Consider the following 21,541-nt stretch of genomic DNA (forward strand, 5'->3'; position numbering starts at 1 on the left):
AGAGGGGAGAGGAGGGTTTGTTTTGGCTGTCTGGTGTAAATATCTTCACCCGTTCACATTCAGAGTCGCCACCTTTTTAGTGGAAAAGTGTATCGGCAATGGCAGGAGCTACTGCTGTGTGTATACTTATTTACTTTATATTCTCACCGTACTTTAGGAACACCGAGTACACTGAAACATTTAAAGAAGGGTTTGGCTGGCTGACTTCTGTCTAAACAGAAAGACTTTCTCATTTTTCTTTTTTTACCTGTGCAGTGTGAGCTTTGCACTCAAGTCGAATAAAAGGTTGTTTTTTTCCTCGTCCGGCTGCCAGGCTGAAGGAAACCCTGCTGCCAAGCAGCCTTATTATTATTAATCTTTGCAACTGTTCTGCAAATTAGCACATCATGTCCGTTTTAAGACAATGCAGACTGATTGCCTGCCCTTCGCCTCGGAGGTGCAGCCACGCTGTTTGGGTTTTTCCTGTGAGTTCACTCTTCAGTTTCCCAGGGTAAAGTCAAGACGTAGGGCCAGGCTGTTTTTCACCACCGCATGTCAGCTTGTCAGATATTTGTCAGAAAGTGCTCGCAATCTTTCGGCCTCTGGCTGACAAATGTCCAGGGCGCTCACCGTGGAAGGTTATTGGGGTGGTTTTCCTTAAGATGCCTGCTGTATATATACACACACACGCACACACACCTCACTTTCAAGTTCACCTAAGCACCAGACCAAAAAAAAAAAAACATCTGTCCACTCTCTGAGCTTCACTGATCTTGTCACCTCGGAGAAGTACAGCCCTCCAAGTGCTTGGAATAAACGAAAGATCCGAGCAGAGTTCTAATAGAGAGTTTGATCTGAAAATCTTTGAGCCGTTAAGTAAGATTAGGAGGAATTTCAACAGTTCCTCAAAAGCAAATGCCAAAATAAATCTCACAGGCTCCTTCATACTGTATCCTTGAGACAGATACTGGAAAAACAGGCGAAGTGTACAGCCAGCTCTTTGAAGCTGTATTTAGAAACCATCGAGGCACCAGCGCTAACCAGAGCGCTAGCTAGTTTAGCAGGTAAGAGGATAAATAGCACGTCATTTTAAGTTAAGGTCTGTTTTATTTCTTTTAATCTACAGATTAATTTGACTCCAAATGCACAAATGCAATTTAATATTGTTCTTTCGGAGCGTTGGTGAGAATATCTGTTTGTATTGCCTGTTGGCGTTTGGTTAAAGCTCGGCTCCCGAGAGCTTCCAGCTCCAAACAGCAGGCTGCGAATCCCAAATCACTCCCCTCATTCTCAATTAATTGAACTCATTAGAGCCTTTAAATTGGAGATTTAAAGATACGCAGTAAACATGGGACCCTGCACAACAGGCGCCCAGCTTTGTTACTCCCAATTAGAGGGATAATTGGCACTTTATTTCTACAATTCAAGTTCAAACACACTGAGCCTCCCCGGAGGTTGGGCACAGAGTTTCACTCTTTGCAGTTGGTATTTGAGCCGTGCCCATTTGAATGCGGATCCACCGGTTGCCTCCTCGATGAGCTCCTCGCAAATGTCACACCATGAATATTCATTTGTCTTCTTAGTTTTGTTTTGTGCGGTAATCTCCGGTGAGGGATTGCGGCGCGGGCGCGGAGCGGGATGACAATTTGTCTAACCCCGGGACCGGCTTTCAGGGAGTCTTGGATTACGTGGCGTTTCTGACGCTCTTTCGCCGCACTCCTAATTAATTAGCGATTAGTGTTTCGGCCTCGTGCAGAATGTTAATGCAAATCTTCCCTTTGCAGGGCTTACCTTTGTGGTACAGTCTAACGAGTCCGGGATATTTGGATTGTACAAGGCGACATTTTAAGACTGCAGCTGGTTAAATGTGAGATTTCATCATCCGCTGAAAAACTTTCCCTTCTCTTTCAGTCTTTCACTTTTTCTGCATGTTTTTTTTTATTGTATCCACAGTATGGAGCAATCTGGAACGCTTAACGCTGAATACAGAAATGTATGTAATATGGTCATTAGTGCTATTTTTGTCTGGAGAGCCCGATATCAAGGCTATTGTATTTATTTTCATTGAACATCCTCTGCTTCCTTTTAATCCATTTTCATGCTCCGACTCTGCGTAATGGTGCTTCACAAAAGCACAATTAAGACTTCTCACATGGTTTGACTGGAAACTGAGCGTGGATTAGGTATTGTTTCTCCTGATATGTAAATTTAGCAAAATATGCAACATCTTTATCCTGCGTAGCTGCTCGTGCGTTTTCTTTGCAGGGAGACAGAAGTGACCTGATTTTGCCACTACTTATTATTCTGTAGATACAAAAGCATTGAACTAAATATCATAGATGTAATAGGTGTAAGAAAAACAATGGAAAATTTATGCTGTTGCAAAAGTGTGAACTCCAAATGTTTGAGCAACTCCAGTGAAATGTCTCATTACTCTATGTGGGAGTATTTACAGGCAGAAGGATGTCTGTGGAAAATAAAAGTTACATATCTAATTCATTACCAGTACATTTTGCACGCATCTCCCACCGATCTTATTGTAGATCTTAAATGTAAGGGAGATTATATACATGAGAGTAGTTATTCTGATAAGCAGTTTACAATGATCATTTGTACATTATACGTATAATTACACACATATTCTCTTTGCTTTTTAAAGTAAACTTGCTTCTGGTTTTGTGCAATATTCTCCTTTTCGTTTAGTCTCCTTCATTCTTTCTCTTTTTCAGACAATCCTGTCTTTGATGTTCTTTATGTTTCATTGTTCCAAATGTCGTTTCTGTTTGAATCTTCCACAATCTCCTGCTATAAACATGTCTTTCACAAAAAAAGGAAAACATAACTAAATTTTAACAGCTGATGAGTCCTATGTGGTCTTGGTGTGTCGGCTGAGATGTGCCTGTAATGCGGAGGCGGCGCGGCGGAGACCTCCCCCGGTGCCCTCATCTCATCTGGCTCCAGACACCGCGGTGCACAGACTTTTGGCGTGCACGTCTCAGTTGTCTGTGTTGGGCATCTTGTGGTTGGTGGAGTTTTCCCACATCGATTTCACGCCCTCATGGTGTTGTCTTGCACCGGCGCATGTGGGCCGCCTGTAATCTGCGTGTGTGTTTTGTCTCCTTCTCTGTCCGCGGATCATTTAGCGGTAAGCATAAATCAGCCGCGTTACAGGAGCCACCTTAGATTCACATCCTGATTATTATAGTTTGTTGGAAAGTTACAAATGGGCAATTATGACTGTGGAAATTTGGGCTTAATATTAAAACCACAAGCAAATTTTACATCAGCTGAATAGTTTTGGGGTTTATTTTTATGAAAATAGTGACAGAAACTGGAGTAGAGTTTAACAGCGGTGTACAAGATGTTGTTTTTGTATGCAGGTGGCTCAGTTACTCAAAAATAATGATTCATCTAAACCCTCATCTAATTATTCAAAGGGCACATGTTGTGTTTGTGGCCAATCTGCAATCCCTTGATTCTCGTCCCACTTTTCCTAAATAAGAATATCTTTGCTGTGCCAAGACTTTTACAGCTATAATGAGGGAGCAGATGCACAGTGGGACGAACTCTATACTTTAGAACACTAATCTCAATGTGTGAGCATAAGAGAGTCGGATAACGCTGAAGGGATAATAATCTTTAATCTGTTCAAATGGAGTGTTTGTGAGTGGAAGTTTCCTCCCGAGCCCCGGGAGTCTCCGTCTGCAGCCGCAGCATCAGCGGAAGGGAGAATCCCATCATTCTCTCCACAGAGGGCCCCTCGGCTTCGACGACCCGGCGTTTCCGTAGGAAAAGCAGGGGCAGCGGCGACAGCAGCTGGCCGCCGTCCAGCTAACCTTTATTTATACTTGACTTAGCGCTGCGAGGCAAAGGCTAAAAGGCACGCTGGCTGGGAGGTTTTCTAAAGGTGGCAGGCCAGCAGACATGGACTCGGCCCTCCGCGGATGCCAGCGCTGTGCCACTTACTCCCTGATTTTTGACAGCTCCGGCGGAGCGGGGAGAACGGCGAGTGTGCACTGAATAAAAACCGACCACTTAGTTTAGAGGAGCGACTGTAGGAGGCGGACGTCAGGAGACAGAGCAGCAGGAGGGGTGGATTTAGATACGCTGCACACAGTAAATTCACACGTTATTCTGCCATTGACGTTTCTTAACGATGGACTCGACCGATATCAGGGTGCTGAAGAAAAATGATATTTTTAACACCAGTGCTTTAAACTCAATAGCTACAGATTTAACATGGTGCCGATCCTTTTTGAGAAATTTTGATCAGTTGATATATAAGCAAAAAATGCTTCCATGATTCATATTTCATTTGAGTAGCACTGCAATAAAATAAATAGTCGGTTCAGTGGATTTTTTTTTGCTAAAATCATAATTTGATTGTGAGGAAACAGGTTGAATTGACAGGGGCTTGTGGTCCATTTACATCTTGCATCACACAACATGTTGGACAACCAATTCAGTGTGCACAAAAATTAAATTTCCCAGATTCTATTTGATCTGTGAGGTTCTACTGAAGGTAGTTTTGGAGCAGGTGCAGAATTTTGTGGTCTATACATCAAGTTCTCCAGTCCAAGAAATTGGAATCACTGGAGAATATGTGGATGTAAAGTATGGAAATGAGAATTCATACTTTCATCTTTTTCCCCAATTTCTCGTCCTGGACGCTGGCGCTCGTGTCTCTTTCACTTTTGGCGGCGTCTCGTAACACATGTGGGACGGTACAGACTGATAGAGTGCATTAAAGTGTGGAGCTGGCGCTTTTCCTCATGCATGTGGTTTCCTGTTGTGTGAGCCTGCGGGGAGCCTGGGGTCGTTTGTTCCCCACCTGAGCGGAGATGTGAGCAGCCTGGTCCGGATCACAGCAGCTGAGTCATCCGAATCTTCTCAAGGAAAAAAAAAAAAAAACCCCAAACAAACCCTGTTTTGTAATGCTTGTGATAAAAACAGCTTTGGATCGATTCCAGACGCTCTGATTTTTAAAGAGCAGCGGAGACAGACTATAGTTCAACTTTAAACAGTGGAAAAGTGAAAAAGATCTTTTTGCTGTTATCATGGCTACGATATACTGTAATGTCTTCATAAACCAGAAAAACATACACACATATAGATAATATATTAAAAAGTTGAACCTTTTTTTTAAATGTGTTGCTCCCATTGAAGTGAAAATGAGGTAATTTGTTTCATTAAATTGTAAATTACCTCACATGTTGACTGCTTTTAGCATTTGGCACATTGCCAAACTTTTTGAATTCAAGGTTGTTTGTTTTCCCTTAAAAATCATTGAATATTATGATGAGAGAAGTGCTCCGTCGCCGCAATAAATATGAGACGGCCAAAGCAAGGTCAGAAAGTTAGAAGTCTCTACAAATCACCGTTTGACATTTTGGTATTTCTTTGCGGTAAATAACACATCAGCCTTAAAGTTACACGAGGATACCAGAGAAATCGATCATGTTTTGACCAAACTGATACAAAAAAGGATGAATTAATTGGCTCAGCTTGCATAGATGGGAAACATCTCCACTCTGGAAGTTTATCTTTTACCGACTGCTTCAGGGATGCCTGAATAAATCCTGATTTAAATGTTTTATTTTATTTAACAATGGATCTTATCTGTGCTTTAAGCCAGCATCGACGCAATGCTGCTGCACAGTCGTGACAAAAGATAAATGAATTTAAAGGAGCAAAATTGACTTCTCAGTTTGGTTATTTGCTCTGTTTTGAAACAAACCAGTGTAGACAAATTGGGAATGTGCTGTAACCTGTGTGTGTGTGTGTGTGTGTTGGGGGGGGTGGGGGGGACTACGGGGGTCGCGTAATTATGCAGACCCCTTGCCTAGAGCTGCATCTGGTCATGTTTTGACAGACACTCCCGAACCGCTGAAGGATGCACAGCGAGCAGTTTTTTTTTTTTCTTCCCTCCTGCATTTGTCTTCATTACTCCTCGTTCTTCTTGTCATCACAGTCTTACACAAATAGCTTTAAAAATTTCACCGACTGCTCCTGTTAAAGTAAACATTTTTCCTTCCCTGACAGCTCGACAACAAGTGATGCTTTCAGAAGGATTTTTTTTTTTTTTATCCCCACTTTAAGCCGAGTCTCCGTGATTATATTTAGTCGCTGCTCTGCGTTTCACCCCGTAGCCTCAAACCTCACCGTGCCGTTGCAGTTTATTCTGTGCTGCTTTCAGGATTCACCCTCACATTGTTTACGCTGAAGCTGGCGACCCGTCCCTGGTGGACTCTGTCTTCTGTCCTCTGTCAGCATGGAGCCTCTCAAGCATAAGCAGTTACAGCGAGGCATATGTTATGGCATTGTTGTGTTTACTCTGGAACAAAACAATGTGGGTATAGATCCCAGTGCAGCTTTTCCCAGCTTGCGGTCATTTTCAGAAATAGATTACTGTCAACGTTAAATCGTTTTGTGTTTACCTGCACAAATAAGTATCAGGTGAATCCGGATCATAATGTTGAGATAAACTGCATTTGAAGACGCCGCTGCTGCTGTTTTGTGCAACAGTTGTGAGATTTTCCCCTCCAGTCCTCATCTGATGCTATTTTCACATCTCAGCGAGCGGCAGCTACTCTGAAGATATTTTAATTTTTTTTTTTTTTTTTTTTACCTTGACATGACAGTTTTTCTGACAGACTGTATCAAAGATGTAATTAACTTTATAGAGTTCAAGTTGTAGTAATGTGGCAGATGTTTCACATAAAGAAAACATCATTATACTGCAGCACTGCTGATAAAGTTGCCTGTTATTGGCACATCATGTGATATGGTTGAAATAACCTTCTTTTTTCCTTAAATCACCTGTGTAAGCCAGAGTGTTTTCATATTTAACAGTGTCTCACTGGCAGCAAAGGATGGGGACAGACGCAGCAGGTCTGCTGTCCAAAGAAAAAGAAAAAAGTCAGTAGAAATTTTTAATAGGAAAGTCCATCATTTTTCTCTCCCGGTGCTGCTGTGTTTTGCCCTCAGGTTATGCATTTGTCAAATCTTTGCTTTTTATTTCCATTATTTCTTGTATTTTACCACTCTGAAAGTGTTTGTGTTTGTAGGTGTGCTCCTTTATGTCCACCGGTCAGTTTACTTCTGCAGAACGCTGTGTTTGCGTTTCCCAGCACTGGAGAGATCACAGACTCGCTCTCCTCCACGTCTCGCCATAAAACACGGCTCGCCCTCTTCACACGGGGCCGAGGAAGCGGAGTCGCAGCCGCATTAGTCAGCCTCTCTCCAGCGAGTGGAATATTTACATACCAGGACTAATTGCGGCTCAGTCAAGTGTGTGAATTTAATATTTAATTCATCAGTCATAACAAAGCCGCTGCAGAGCCGAGGTTAAGGACTCGCTTTAATGTTAACGGTCGTGTAGGTGAAGTATACTTTCAAGTGCTGTATGTAAGTAGAAATGTCAGTCCCCGCTTGTTTTTTTTTTTCCATTCTACATTTCAGATGGAAACACTGACGTAAGTTTACTGTTCATGTAAAGATGTGACTGTAAAGCAGAACATTGTTTAATGGAGATGAACCAGCAACTTTCTCACCTCTCTGACCTCTCACATCCATTTGTCAGGTTCACATCTCAGATCCTTTTATGTGGTTTTTGATATTTATTTTACCTCAGGGCAATCAGCCATTTTAACACAAAAAAAAAAAAAAATGTTAACATCCTCTGACCCCCAACATGTAACCCTGAAGCTTTTATCTGCTGCAGCATTAAAGCAGTTGAGAGCAGCGGCAACATGCTGCTCTTACACCCAGACTTCAGGACTAATAATAGCAATAATGTCGCACATTATCACATTGTCAAAGGGACCAAAGATGTAATTTTCTTCAGTTCTCAGCTTCTCCAGATAAAGCAGGACATGATGTTTAAACAGAACAGCAGTTGGTTTTTTTTTCTTCACCATGAGGCGAAAAACTGCACCTGTAGCAGGTCCGGCGTAAAGGTTAACAAGTATCTGACTCATAACTGCTTCAGTAGAATTTTACTGGTATAGCTTATGCTTCTAATGGAGTATTTTTCAGACTGGTTATTAGGAGTGTCACAGTTTCTCCAAACTTTGCATCAGTTCAAACTTTGTTTTTATAAATGTGGCAATGAATACAATGCAGTCGCCTCAAGATGCACCTTGACAGAGAAAAACCCCTGGAATTCCAGGTGAGCAAGCCTGGGGGAGAGTGGAAAAGAAACACTCAAAACTCAATTTTAATATTAAGAATCCTTTAACAGAACCAGACTCAGAGGTGGAGACTTTCTGGAGTTAGAGAAAGCAACAAGCCGCAAACAGATGGTCCCTAGAAGTCAGCTAATCCACCCGCTGCAGACATGAGGGGGGCAGGAAGCTCGCAGCACAAACCTCCCCCGTCACACATCCTGCAGGAATTGAAATGATCCCCGGTTCGAGTCTGGGCTTAGAGACTGCGCATGGCATGGGTTTCGTAAACTTGCGTACCCTCGGCTCAATCGGATCTGACGACCGATACGGCGACGGAGCACACCAGAATAACAGCTTCCTTCATTTACAAACGCCACCAGTTCTTTCAGCAAATACGTCTTGAACCAAGTATTGAAATGCCGGAGCTGCATTTATTTGCAGGGAAAACCCGAGACTGAGAACGTAGTTGATTCGTTTGCAGTCGGCCACCTATTGAATCAAAGCGGGTGTGGCTCGGATCATTGCAGAGGCTAAAGCTGGTTACAGTAGTAAAACCAACATTGTGTTGATATGGCGATCAATAAGATACTGTCAGGCGGTCTGTGGTGGCACGGCAACGGCCGTCTGTGAATCTGTCTCACTTTTAGATGCAATCAAACCAGTGACGCCTGTTTTCCAGCAGGGTTTTTATTGTGAGGATGGCGTTTCAGTTCAGGAAGATAGACTGTTACAGTTCATGTTTTCTATTATTAAGTATATTTTTATACATTCTTAGTTGACGATAGTTCAACCACTATATGTTTCCAACTGTTTCCAACGAGATCTTTTGAGTTTTCAAGCCTGGCGCCGCATTGTTCTGAGTGGCTGCCAAGACGAGAGGAAAAAAAAAAAAAATCAAATCAGTGTTTTGGTTTCTCAGAAGGACTGAAGCGGCGGAGCTGATCTCATCTGAGCCGACACACTCTCAGGGTCAGAGCGTTGATGTGATCAGGAGTAGAGCACACACTGACACTTCACCCCACTTTGCTCCCTTTCCCCCAACAGCGTCGTGTTCAGCAGCACGCTCTCGTCAACAATGCAGTGGAAACTTGTGCGTGATTGAATTTATTCAGCGTACACCAAGGCGCATTTCAATCTTTCCGTCTTGCTTATTCAGACACAATAAGTACTTTTTTTCCCCCTCTTCCCAGAAGTGACCTTTTCAGGTGCTCTACTTGATATGCCGACCTGTTCTTGCTTCCGCCGAGCTGACTGTAAGATGTAAAGAAAAACAAAAAAAAAATATATATATATAAAAAATGAATAGTTCTGATCCTAACCCTTGGAATAAAGCATGACTCACGCAGTATTTCAGTTCACTGTTTTTCAGATAGATTCAGATATACATATATATTTAAGCAGATTTTTGTACAAACAGTTGCAACAACAGTATCTTGATGAAAGATTCAAACTGTTAATCTCATCTTTTTTTTATCAATTGTGCACCTCTGAACCCGGAAGAACGTCTGAACAGACTTTATTTTATCTGTTATAAAGTCACAACCAGCCTCGTTTTTCAAAGGCTGTCAAACCTGAAGAGGAAGCCAAGTACGGATGAATGAGGTGTTTACAATGCTTCATTTCTTTGGTCTAAATCAAGTGAACTTACTGTTCAGTTGAATGGAGTGTCTGTGTTGTTTTTCTTTTGTTATCCAACTGTTATTTATCCCTTATCTATAGTTTGGAGTGTGCTTTAAAAAATATAAAGAAAGAAAAAATATTGATTTTCATATCTCACTCTGACCTACCAGTTACAGTTTGCTCACAGAGATTGGTAAAGTTGTTTATCCAGGCCTTATAATGATGGAAAATTTACTGACTGGAGTATTTTTTTCCTGTGTATGTTATTTTCGCAGATCCTTGGAACCAAACCGTTTCTCAGCCATATAAACGGTTTCTTCGGAGCTCAGCTCTTTCTAAGCCCATCTTTTCCTGCCCGCCATCTTTTAACGTGACATCTCGCCGCCTCGTATTCCTCAGTCGTTAATGAATCACTCTCTTCGGGACATAAACGCGTCTGGAGACACTTTCTACTTGTAAGGAATTCATTTCCTCTGTGTGGGGGAAGAAAAAACACACACACGAGCCAGGAGATAACGCCTGTCAGGTTTTTTTTTTTTTAGGCTCAGTTATTCTGCTTGTACTTTATATGAACATGTGGGGAAAATGTGAATATAATATCAATCAATATTTGTACTTTTAAAGTCTGTAATAATTTCCACATGAGCTCTACGTGGAGGTTCCTCTTGACTCATTGGAGAAGTCAACACATATATTCTCTGAATGCATCCTGCCTTCAGACCCTTTATCTCTCCATTTAATCCCAGACAGATGTTAAGATCGGGATGGTGGAGTTCATTCATATTATCACTTTCTGTACTTCTTGTTCTTGCTGATACAAAAAACACAGTAGTTCCAGTATGGACCAGTCAGATTTCTGCAGGATGCTGTTCCTCCATATTTTACACAGTAAATGTTCAAAAACTGGGCCTGAATTAGTTTCATCAGACAAGTCAAATCCAGAACACTGGAATCCTGAATTCTAATCTGAGCCTGGATCTTAAATCCACACGTCTTGAGTTTGTTTTCTTTAAAATGGCACATCCTCGTGAGAGATGGTGGCTGATGTATCCTGCGGAGCACAAACAGAGGTCCCCTGTGCCACAGCTCTGTGTTTACATTCTAATCTGTGTGATGGAGCTTCCTGATAAGACTGTGGGCAGTTCTGCAGCATCAGGGGAAAAGGGAAGAAATCAGGGCTCGCTGCCAGCGGCGGCGGCGGTGGCGGCAGTGATAGCCACCTCTTAGCAGCAGAGGACACAGGGGCTGATGGATCCTCATCTCCCTCGGTGCCGCCGCCACACAACGTTTTCCCCTCGCTGACTTTCCGGAGATGTCAGCGCAGAGTTGACATGCTGGAAAAACAGAAATCTCGTTTCCCCCGATTCCAAAACGCCTCCGGTTCTGTCATGTCTGGCCAGCAGTCGCCTGGATGGGCTGGCCTCCGTGTGCCTGTTCATAAATGCCACAAACAAGAGAATACTCCACTTCCACCTCACAGCAGCTTCTGGAAGGAGGGTGAAAGTTGAAGCCTTTCAGGAGAGCCAGCAACATGTTGCCATGTTATCCTGAGGGGTGGATTTTTTTTTTTTTTTACTTTTTTCCACAGTCCCAAAGTATCTCTCATTTTTAGTCTCACACACCAGTGTTGATGAGGGCATTCGGTGTCTTGCTCAGCAACAGTTCAGTGTATGGACAAAGCAAGATATGGAATCGATCCTTCAACCTTAGGACTGAAAGACGACCAGCTGAGCCACAGCTGCACCCTTCATGTGAAGAGATATGGATCAGTCTTTGCTGTCTGGAACCATCTATAACCAAATGTGAGTCCGGGCCTTGTTCAGAGACACTGTAGAGGATAATAGAGGAACGTGCATTGATGGCCGGCTTACTGGAGGAAAATTCTTTCTGTAAAGGCTGAAAAAACAAAAAAAATATTATCTGACACAAACAGGAATACACTCATGTTGCAAACAACCTGTCAGTCAAACTTCAAGTCATTCATTTATGATAACATGACTTTAGATGCTATTTCAGTGTCCACCTCTCCACAGATTATTTTTTACATATTTCACTGTTTTCTCTTTGCATATATACTTGCTGTAATGCTAAAAAAACAACCATAAAAAAACCCGACAACATCGGACTAATTGCTAAAGCATTAGGTTTGTGTTGACAGTGAAGTGAGTCGAGTTAATGTTCACCTGTCAACAAGTGTCGTCGCCGCAGGATCGTCTGGGCTGGGCTACATGACAGTCGCACTCGCTTCTTGTCACTTTTTTTTTTATGGCTGTAGCTTTTTCCACTTTATAAATAAAGTGACTGGGAGACAGAAGATGTAGTTGGGATGCATGAGGAAAAAAAAAAAAAGCGTGCAGAAGAGACAAATCACCGCAGATAGGCCTGTCTCTTCCTGAGCTGCCGGTGATTTACATGATCTGTGATTGTTTTCCTACCATGAGGTAGAGCCGGGGTAAAACTGGGTTTCTGTGTCAGAATTATTATATTTTAGTCTGCCGGGCTTCTTCCTGGCACAGTGATTATATTCACTGTCACTTACACTATTCATAGAGCCATAGCTTTTTTTTTTTAAACTGGCAGCCGTGGCATCATGTTGTCATGTCGTGTTTTATAGCCAGCAGAAGGAGCGTCCCTCAATAAGAAGGCCTGACCGCAACAAGAAATAGATGGATAGTCGTAAAATTTGTGACAGACATCTGTGTTCCCCTCAGGATAATATGTAATAACTTCTGACTTTTTCACCAGCCCGTAATAAAACCGAAGCTGTAATTTGTCAAGCATGTTATTTCATGTCATATCAAGATCTTTTCAAAATAAATGACTTTCTGGTTTTGTTTTTTTTTTTTCTGCAATATTTTACACGGAAAACTTGATAAAGAAAGCTGTGATCTGTGAAATGATCAAGTCGACAAAAAAAATCAGAATTATACTAACGTTTTGTTGACTTTTCTTTTATTGGAGGAAAACCACAGTCTTTCTTTGTTTCTTCCTTAAATTAAGCTCTGTTTCAGCTGCTGAATTTAAAATCTAGCAGCATATTTCCCAAAACTAAACAAGTCATAACATTGCTGGGGTTTTTCTTTGCAAGGACTTCGTATTCATGAGAAATCTAATCCCTGACGTTTGTTTAATTCTCTAAATAAACTGAAGAAAGTCTTCCAGACTAATTATGACTATTCATATTTGTTTCTCTGTAGGACAACAGTTTACTGATACAAGATCTTTTCACCCATCTTTGTGATAAAATAACTGCATCATGAGGAGCAGTTCACAATAAATCAATCTGATCACACTCTACTGACCGATTTAAAAAAATAAAAAGTCTTAACCCATCGGTGCTAGGATTGGTCCCGGTGTTTTGTTTTAATACAGTAAAAATTGGCTCAGTTTTTTGCTTCTCTGTGTTGATACTAAACATTTCACCAGCGTGAAAGCCAATATAAATCATGTTAACTAAGTGTTAAATATTTAAGGAGGACAAAGCACAAACTGTAACTAAGCTGCTGTCAGGGAGACGGGTAGTTCTCTCTGGGGATTTATGTCTTCTGGGATGAAGGACAAATGTTCAAGTCACAAATATCTATATCTTTCACGAGTATTCTGACTGTCTATTTCCTTTATCCATTAAGCTATCCTCAAATAAAAGTATGATCCCTTTTGTGTCTGTTATGATGTTCACATTTTGCTACAAATATAGTAAAAGTGTTTTGATAAAGTCCAGTTAAACCTTTAAACCGACTCAGTGTTATTTATAGTTTGTAATTCATATTTGCTTTTTTTTTTTTGTTTGCTTTTGTCTATTCTTGATGGATTCTCTGATTGGCATGGACTTTAGGGTTTTTCATGTACTCATGCGTTTCACCAGTTATAGTGACCCAACACTTGCGTTCTATAAAGTTCTCGTTGCCTTACAGTCTTTCAGAAATAATGTTCAAAGTGTAAATGAACACAAAGGATGAGGTGTGCTGCCTCCACTCAACATGACAGAACTGAGATATTTGACTTCTGTTATGTGTTTTTAATAGATAGCCTGATTTGACTGGAACCCAGTGTACACATATTTCTGTAACTTTATAAAATTGCACTAATTTATCCATTTGTTTTTCGAACGGGAACTTGGACTTATGCTCCTTCGTTCTATCCTTTTTTTCCTCTGTCGATTTTGCAACTGTGAAACGTGCAGCTCAAAATATGAAACACAGTGATACCCGTGCAATTTAAACTACTTTTTAAAGTTTGACTCAGGAGCTCATCCTTTGGGACTGTCTTCCAGATGTCTTCCTGGAGTTTGGATGTTTCATCCCGAGCAGTGTTTCTGACTCTCACTCGTCCTCAGCCTCCCCTCTTTTCGCTCGCTGCGTGGCCTCAGGATGCTGGGCTCCGGGTGAAACCCTCCATGTATGATGAGGAGCTTTATTCTTGTTTTGAAGTCTGTGGCTGTTCCTCCTCCTTTGGCCGGCCTGTGATCCCAACTGGAGATCTGATGACTAGCAGTCCAAACATGTTGATGTCTCGGACCTGGTTCTTACCATTCAGCTGACCTCTGAGGACTCGCCTCACGCTCTGGAGGCATGTGGTTGTGGCTTTCTAATGGTCTCATTCTATATTTACGTTCTCTCCGGGATTGCCTGTGCAGTAACATTTCATCAGTTCTGTATTGACTGCCCTCGTCCGTGTTTGGCGTGTTTCAGTAGCCCATTTGTCATCAGATCGCCCTGGTTCCCTAGCAACTGATGGCCCTTGTTGACCCCGGTGACTTCTGAGCCGGTACGTCTCCATTTGTTTCATATTCACTCCCGTCTGAGGCAGGATGCCGACGCGTTCGGGATCTGGTCTCAGGACTCTACTGGACGATGTTCGTCTGCACTGATATACTCCCACGCACGTACGCACGCACCAAGGGGGTCAGCTGATAGCTCGAAACTTTCTTTAATTTAAAAACTTTGATTCTTTCATGATTTTCTGTTTGCTTATTACATTTCTCCACACCAAGTCACATCCCAGGTCCCCCTCTCTATTTCTGCACCGCTGGATTTTATCACACTCCGCTCTGCAATTTGTAATTAAAGTCTAAATGTGTTCAAAGCCATCAAAAATCCCCCATATTGAGGTCTCTTTTGACTCTTGGGTAAAAAAAAAAAAAAGAAGCTCCATATGAATCGCTCATCTAAATTAGTAGCGGAGTCTTGTCAATACCCCAGCACTGTTTCAGAATTTTTTAATTCAGGTCTAACTGTCTGTGTTGTGCTCTGTGTACAGATGGGACGTGTATTGATACGAGTGTGTGACCCAGATGTAAATGGAAAAACTCTCGACCTCAGATTCATGGAGGATGTGATTAAAAGCAGCACATGGTGGATGTGGACGGCTGTGGTGTGTTTCTCTCACACAGATCTCCCACAAACAGGGAGACGCTTGATTTTTGGCCGGCAGAGCAGCTTTTTATGATGCTGAAAGATTGTGCGCGCTCCCCTGTCAGCAATTGGCTGGAAACGTGCTGATGAGAGAGTGGAGGCCTTTTCATCAGCGTGCTATAAACATTACCTGAAATGAGTGGCTGTAAATCAGAACCGGAGCAGTTGTGGAGGACGTATGTTTGCTCACTGACAGCAGGGGAAAGAAGGATACTGGAGGGAAGACAAATGTGACGGCTTCAACTACTCTAATGTCTTTGGAGTTATGGTTTATTGTAATGAGTCGGTATTGTATTTAACCGAAATGAAAGACAACTTGTGTTTTTTTTCTTCTTCTTCTTCTTCTTCTTCGTTCTCCTTTCAGGTAAAATGTCAAATGTCCGTGCAGTCAGGAAGATGCAGCAGCTGAACAACTTGGTCGCCATGGTTCTGGAGCTCGCCCGGCCGGGAGACACCGTGGTGGATTTCTGCAGTGGGACGGTACCCGCTTTCATCCTTCATCATCGTCATCAGTTCAACATGATCGCAGCTGAAAAGAATCCAAGTCCACATATTGCCTCATATTTCCCTCTTTCTCACCATTTGAATGGCTTTTGTTGTTGAACGCTGCACACAGGAAGACTGCTAATTGTCTCATGAAAATGCGCGCCCAGTGTGGCGGCGCTGCGCGGCTGAAGGGTCAGCGTTTGGCTGGAAAGGGCAGCGCTAATCACGAGTCTGTTGATCCCCTCCTTGACGTGTGTTGATTTCCCGTTAAGCATTTTTCTGCTCCTTCTCCCCCCTGTGCCGTCTCTCAGGGCCACGTCGGGATTGTTCTGGCTCACACACTTCCAGATTGCCAGGTAACGTGTGTTTAGAGACTTTATAGGACGTGTGGGTGGGTGTGTGTGTTTTCCAAACAGAAAGAAATGACTTTTTCAGACTTAATTCAGAGTGAAGCAACTTTTTACACACGCTTGACACAAAAACCATTGGATCAGTAAAAAGTATGAAGTGTTAATTTTGATTAATTCATGTCCCCATTAAAGTAATGGATTTCTTCCATTTGCAATGAAATGACATCATTTATTTACTGATTATTAAACTAAGTGACCGTGACCGACTGTTTATAATGAGCTTAATATTTTTTTTATTATTATTAAAATCATTCATAATGTCACCATTATATTCAGCTTGACAACATAATGTTGTCCCTCACTCATGTGTACGTGGAAAAGAAACATGGTTAAAAGGCTTAATTGTCATTCTAATCGAGGATCACTGCAGAAAGTCTGTGGCAGTCTGTCCAAAAGCAGTGGAATAAAACAGCAGTTGAAGCAAAAACAATACAACATAAAAAGCAAACCAAGGAAACAAAAGAATGCTCCAAATTAAAAGCGGAGCAGTGAATGTCTCACTCTGTGTGTTTGGTAGGTCCTTGTATTCGTCTTTCATTAAATATTTGAACTGTAACATTCATGCAGAGTAAATAATACACTAAAGCACTGCGATGTGATTATTGAGGCAGCGTATTTATTTTGGAAAGACGTCGCTGTTTAAGGTTCGACATTCTGTCTTCATTCAAGGTCGTCCTCATAGAGAACAAAGAAGAGTCCTTGGTGCGGGCCCAGAGTCGCAGCGCCGAACTGGGCCTGAAGAACATCGGGTTCATTCAGGCCAACCTGGATTACTTCACTGGACCGTTTCAGATCGGGGTGAGCAGAGCAGAAGACGGCGGCACAAACCTGCCTTCGTCCTGGAATGTTTAAAAAAATGTTACAGATTATAAGTTCTTTCATTTCATACCAACCCAACTCTCACGTCCAAATTTGGCAAAGCTTCTTAAAATACTACAGAAATGGAGACAAATTGTTTGTATTCTGTTTTATGGACTCATTGGCGTGAATCAAATATGCCCATTAACATTCTGCATCATTCCGATCAAACAGGGAGGTATCAATTCCGTTATTGCTGTAATTTATCTCACAAGTCGTCGCAATTTTTTTGAAGGCGAAGCTGCTCAGACACCTTCCATTATCTGGCTTTATGACGGCTTCTTGCTTTCGCTTTGTGCATACATTGTCTGACCTTTTTTCACCAGAGGTCACAGTATGCATAAATGATAATTACAATGATTAGAAATTCAGATGACGGATTCATACCGAGACACACACACACACACACACACACACACACACACACACACACGGCGTTGATTAGCGCCGCATAAACAATGTGCGACGTCTCGCTCAGACACAATCACAACTTCACTGCGAGGCGTCTGCGTCTTCCGGCGAAACACAGCCTCCCCTCGCATGTGGAGACATGTCATTCCCTCATCTTTTCGCAGAGAAGGAAAATGTCAACGTGCAATTATTTTTGTCAGAGCATCTGCGACGGCTTTTTATTTCCTGAAGAGCTTTAATCAGAACCCTTTTAGTGCCCCGCACTTCAGTCAGCCAGCATATGTCGGTGTTCCCTGTCTGATTATTGAAAAGCCAGTCGGTAGTTTTACCCACAAAATGAAGGACAAAGGTAATATCAGGGTTCAGAGATCACTTCAGAGGGAATTATTCAGGGCTTGCTTCTCTTTGTTTTTTTGGTTTTTCTGTTCATATTTTCTGTGCAAAGATGCTTTTGATTTGCTTTTTTGCTCTTATTAGCGGCTTACGGTAGGAGAGCACCCTCTTTGAGAATTATTTGTAATGAAAAGTAAACACACCAAGTTTATACAAGCTTTCAGCAAATGGCTTGACTTGCAATGAAGCCCATTTACTCCTAAATTGTCCACACTTGCTCTCACACTTCCTCGCGGTTCTGCCTTGTTTAAGTTTGTTGTGCTTAAAAAGTACAACTTAGTAAATGTGTTTAGTCCGGCAGGGTTTTATACAAGAAGCTTCTGCCTGCTTTACAGCAATATTCCTACCTTCATAAGCCTCCCATCACACTCGGTTTAATCCTTTTATGTATAATACATGCTCCCATTTTTAGTCATGTTCATTTAATCAGGGTAATTAGGTTGAGGTGCTCCTGATCTCGGTGTCTGCTCCTCCTGGCTGAAACTGAACGGTCCAGGTGTTAAACTGGTATCAGAAGTAGACTTTACAGGCGGCGCGTTTAGATTTTTCTCTCTCCTCTGTCCGATAACACTGGGCAAACAGACTTCAGGGGCATTAAACTTGTGTAGCTTGAAGCACAGTCGGATTTTTATTGAACCCAGGTTCATTATTCGGTTCTGCTTAAGGCCGTGATTGTTCCCAATTGATCACTGCAGCCGGCTCCTTAATGGCTCTGTAAAATACACTGTACTTGCTGGTATTACTTTGAGTTTCATGTAAAAAAAAAACTGATATTGATCAAGTCCCATGTGTAAGCCCTGTACTAATATGTTTCACAGACAATAGTTGTGTATTGAACTTTGGCTGTAAAATGGTCCGCGAGTCAAGTTTTACCATCCACACTAAAAGGCACAAAGAAATCCAGATTTGTTTTGTTGATAAAGCAGCCCTGCAGTATTGACTAGATCAGACCTCTGAATGTGTGCTCTGGTGTTTGGCGCCAAGATGTTGGCAGAAGCGTTTGTCCTGTGTTTTGGAGCCTCCATGACTCTGTTCTTTTTTCCTTCCTTGGAGCACTTTTCATCGACTTTGAACACCTCTAAAAAGCTTTAGCTTTAAAGATGCTTGTCATCAGACTTGCTCATATCCTTCCATTTGATCATTCGTGCTGCTACCAGCACACTTTAAAGAGGCTATATGTTGTCTATAATCATTGTTATTCACTTCACAAGCCAGTGGTCAGAAATGCATGGCTGATCAGTGTATGTGTATTTATTTCATTTTCATGAAACAACATGCGGTAAAAAAGCAAGATGGACTTTGGATAAAACCCTCCTTCAGCCCTCTGCAACAGAAGAAACCTGCAGCACGATTTCATAGGAGGTTATGAAGTTGATTATTAGCTGTGCAGCAGGAACCAGTTCTGTATCGGGCCTTCACAGACCAGGAGAGAGATATAATTACATGAATAAGGATGAATAATGAAGCCTCATTATTTCTGTAATGTGATTATGGAGGGAAAGATACAGAGCGAAACTGTTCTCCCTCCCTCAATAAGACACATGAATAAAGAACATAGTTTTACAAGAGGCCGTGTGGTTTTCACATGGAAACTCTTGTTTTTATTTTTATCATCCAGGTTGTACAGAGTTCATGCTCTGCCGAGTATGTATGGAAAATAAAACGTCTTTGAGACAGTTTTAGCTCTGCCTTGTGAATAAAATTTGCTTGTAATTTTTTTCTTTTTTATTAATAAAACATTTTGGGTTTGGCGATGCCCCCTTTAACAAGACAGAAATCTGTTAAAAAAGTAGAATTCTTTTTTTTTTTTTTTAACATCAGAACTTGCAAATGTATAATTAGTTATCAAAACAAGTCAGTGTGTGTTTTGTGTTTTTTTAGTTATGTGACTTTCAGCTGACTGCCTGTGTCCAATCAAGGCTAAAGGTTATGAAATGTAATTAGGACTTACTGGAGTATGACTAATGTACAACATTAAGTTTCTGGATAAGAGGGATGGTGTTACTTTGTTAATTATTTTTTGCTTAGATGTGGGGGGATGTAACATCATGCAATCTTTGATAAAAACGAAACCGTCCTAATCAGCAGTCTAAGCCATGCCTGGTGAAAGAGTATCTGTCTTTTCCTTGATGACATGAATAAATGCAGGATGAGGCGTCAAATAGAGCCGAGGCCGTGGAGGTAATTGATGTTAATTTACCAATTTTTCAGTTTCTCATTCAGTAACTTCATACATAAATTATCACATATAGTTTTTTTTTTTCTTTTTTTTAGAAAAACACATCCTTTCTATGCAGTGGAGTATCACACTAAACATGTCAATGTTCCACCCAGAAGTCTTGAGACATATTTCCAAGTGCAAGCTGTGAAATCGCACATGCACAAGTGCCGCTGCCAGGGAGACGACGGGCGCCTCGTTCACACGTTTCACCGGCTTTACGGCCGCGTTTGGCCGCGTTCACAGTCACGTCCCTTCCCCCTCTCGCCCGTGTGTGGGTCTGCAGCCAGTCCTGGATCCGTCTTCTTGTCCCGATCAGCTCTGAGCATCTGCTCCGTGCCGCCGCTGTCAAGGCAACATGCGAGCGAATCAGACTCGCAGACGCCAAGCGATGACTTCTTGGAAAACATGAATGGAGATTGATTGCGCTGGATGGGACTAATTTAAAAGACCCTTTGTTGCTATTGTCACATCGGACTGTTTATAATGCGTTTTATTTGGATCATTAACAGAGAATCTATTTAGCTCACCCTGCGTGACGGGGGAAATCATCTGTCACCCTTGCACTTTGGATATTAAACCTACTGCTTTTTAGAAGCCATAATGTGTATTTGCAGATGGAGAAGGTGGCTGCATCCTAGTCAGACTACAACAGTGGCTTTTTTCGTCCCCTTTCTGCCGTCCAATATATAAGCACAGCATTACTAATGCATAGCTAGGTGTTCATCACCACGCACTGTTTACCCACTCAATAGAAATCCTGGTGCATCCGTGCCTCTGCTCTTAAAACACTAATACATTTTGTTTGCTCTCGCGCTCCGTGCCTGCACCTCGGAGAGTGTAGATGTATTTAATAGTCGCACCCATTATGAAGTAATCAATGGAATTGAGTACATGCTCTCAAGTGCTCTCAGGTCTGGTTTTGCTTCAGGACTGTGACAGTTTTCAAGAACACTTTGATTTTATTGCTGTTTCTAACTCAGTTGTTGTTATTTTATTTTTTTTCTTTTTCATTTGAGGTTGCCCTCCATGCATGCGGCGTTGCGACAGACATGGTGATGGAGCACTGCGTCCAGGCCGAAGCCGCCTTCGTCATTAGTCCCTGTTGCTACGGCTTCATCCAGAACGCCGTCAAGTTCACCTTCCCCAAGAGGTTCGTACCTGCATCTGTCACTCCTCTTGAAGCAATGTTTCTGTGTCTTCTATTCCTGTTTTATTCTTTTTTAAATCTGTGGGGAGCTGAAGTCCATCCTCAGCAACTTTCAGTAGGAGGAAGTGAGACACATGCACAATGCAGATGCAGAACCTCAAAGGGAAAGTCCTGAAACCGGGGGTGCCCGTGTTGTAGCGTGAGCATACTAACCACTTCATCGCAGTTTGGCTTTCACCTCAGTTCCATGGAAGAGCGACACTGCCTTTTCTCACTCCGTGGTTTTTCTCTTTATACCTCTCGGACCCGCTCGTGTTCACACTCACATCAGCTACATCTCCTGTCACGGCTTTTTGTTCAACCTCCCGTCTCTCATCATCGCCGCTGACAATGTGGGGCAGCGCTGTTGCATCACCTTCTCCGCGGGGTCCGGC

At 42.2% G+C, this 21,541-nt stretch overlaps 1 protein-coding gene across 2 annotated transcripts in view; it reads left to right on the top strand.

Moving 5' to 3' along the window:
- Positions 1 to 21,541, top strand: part of gstcd (glutathione S-transferase, C-terminal domain containing) — a 47,261-nt gene that overhangs the window by 17,594 nt on the left and 8,126 nt on the right. For both annotated transcript variants that reach the window (XM_030094817.1, XM_030094818.1), the window contains 4 exons: positions 15,546 to 15,661; positions 15,979 to 16,023; positions 16,747 to 16,875; positions 20,977 to 21,110. In XM_030094817.1, coding sequence (XP_029950677.1) covers positions 15,546 to 15,661; positions 15,979 to 16,023; positions 16,747 to 16,875; positions 20,977 to 21,110 — 424 coding nt within the window. The remainder of the gene's footprint in view (positions 1 to 15,545; positions 15,662 to 15,978; positions 16,024 to 16,746; positions 16,876 to 20,976; positions 21,111 to 21,541) is intronic.

This window comes from Salarias fasciatus, chromosome 6 (assembly GCF_902148845.1).
Source record: "Salarias fasciatus chromosome 6, fSalaFa1.1, whole genome shotgun sequence".
Lineage (NCBI taxonomy): Eukaryota > Metazoa > Chordata > Actinopteri > Blenniiformes > Blenniidae > Salarias > Salarias fasciatus.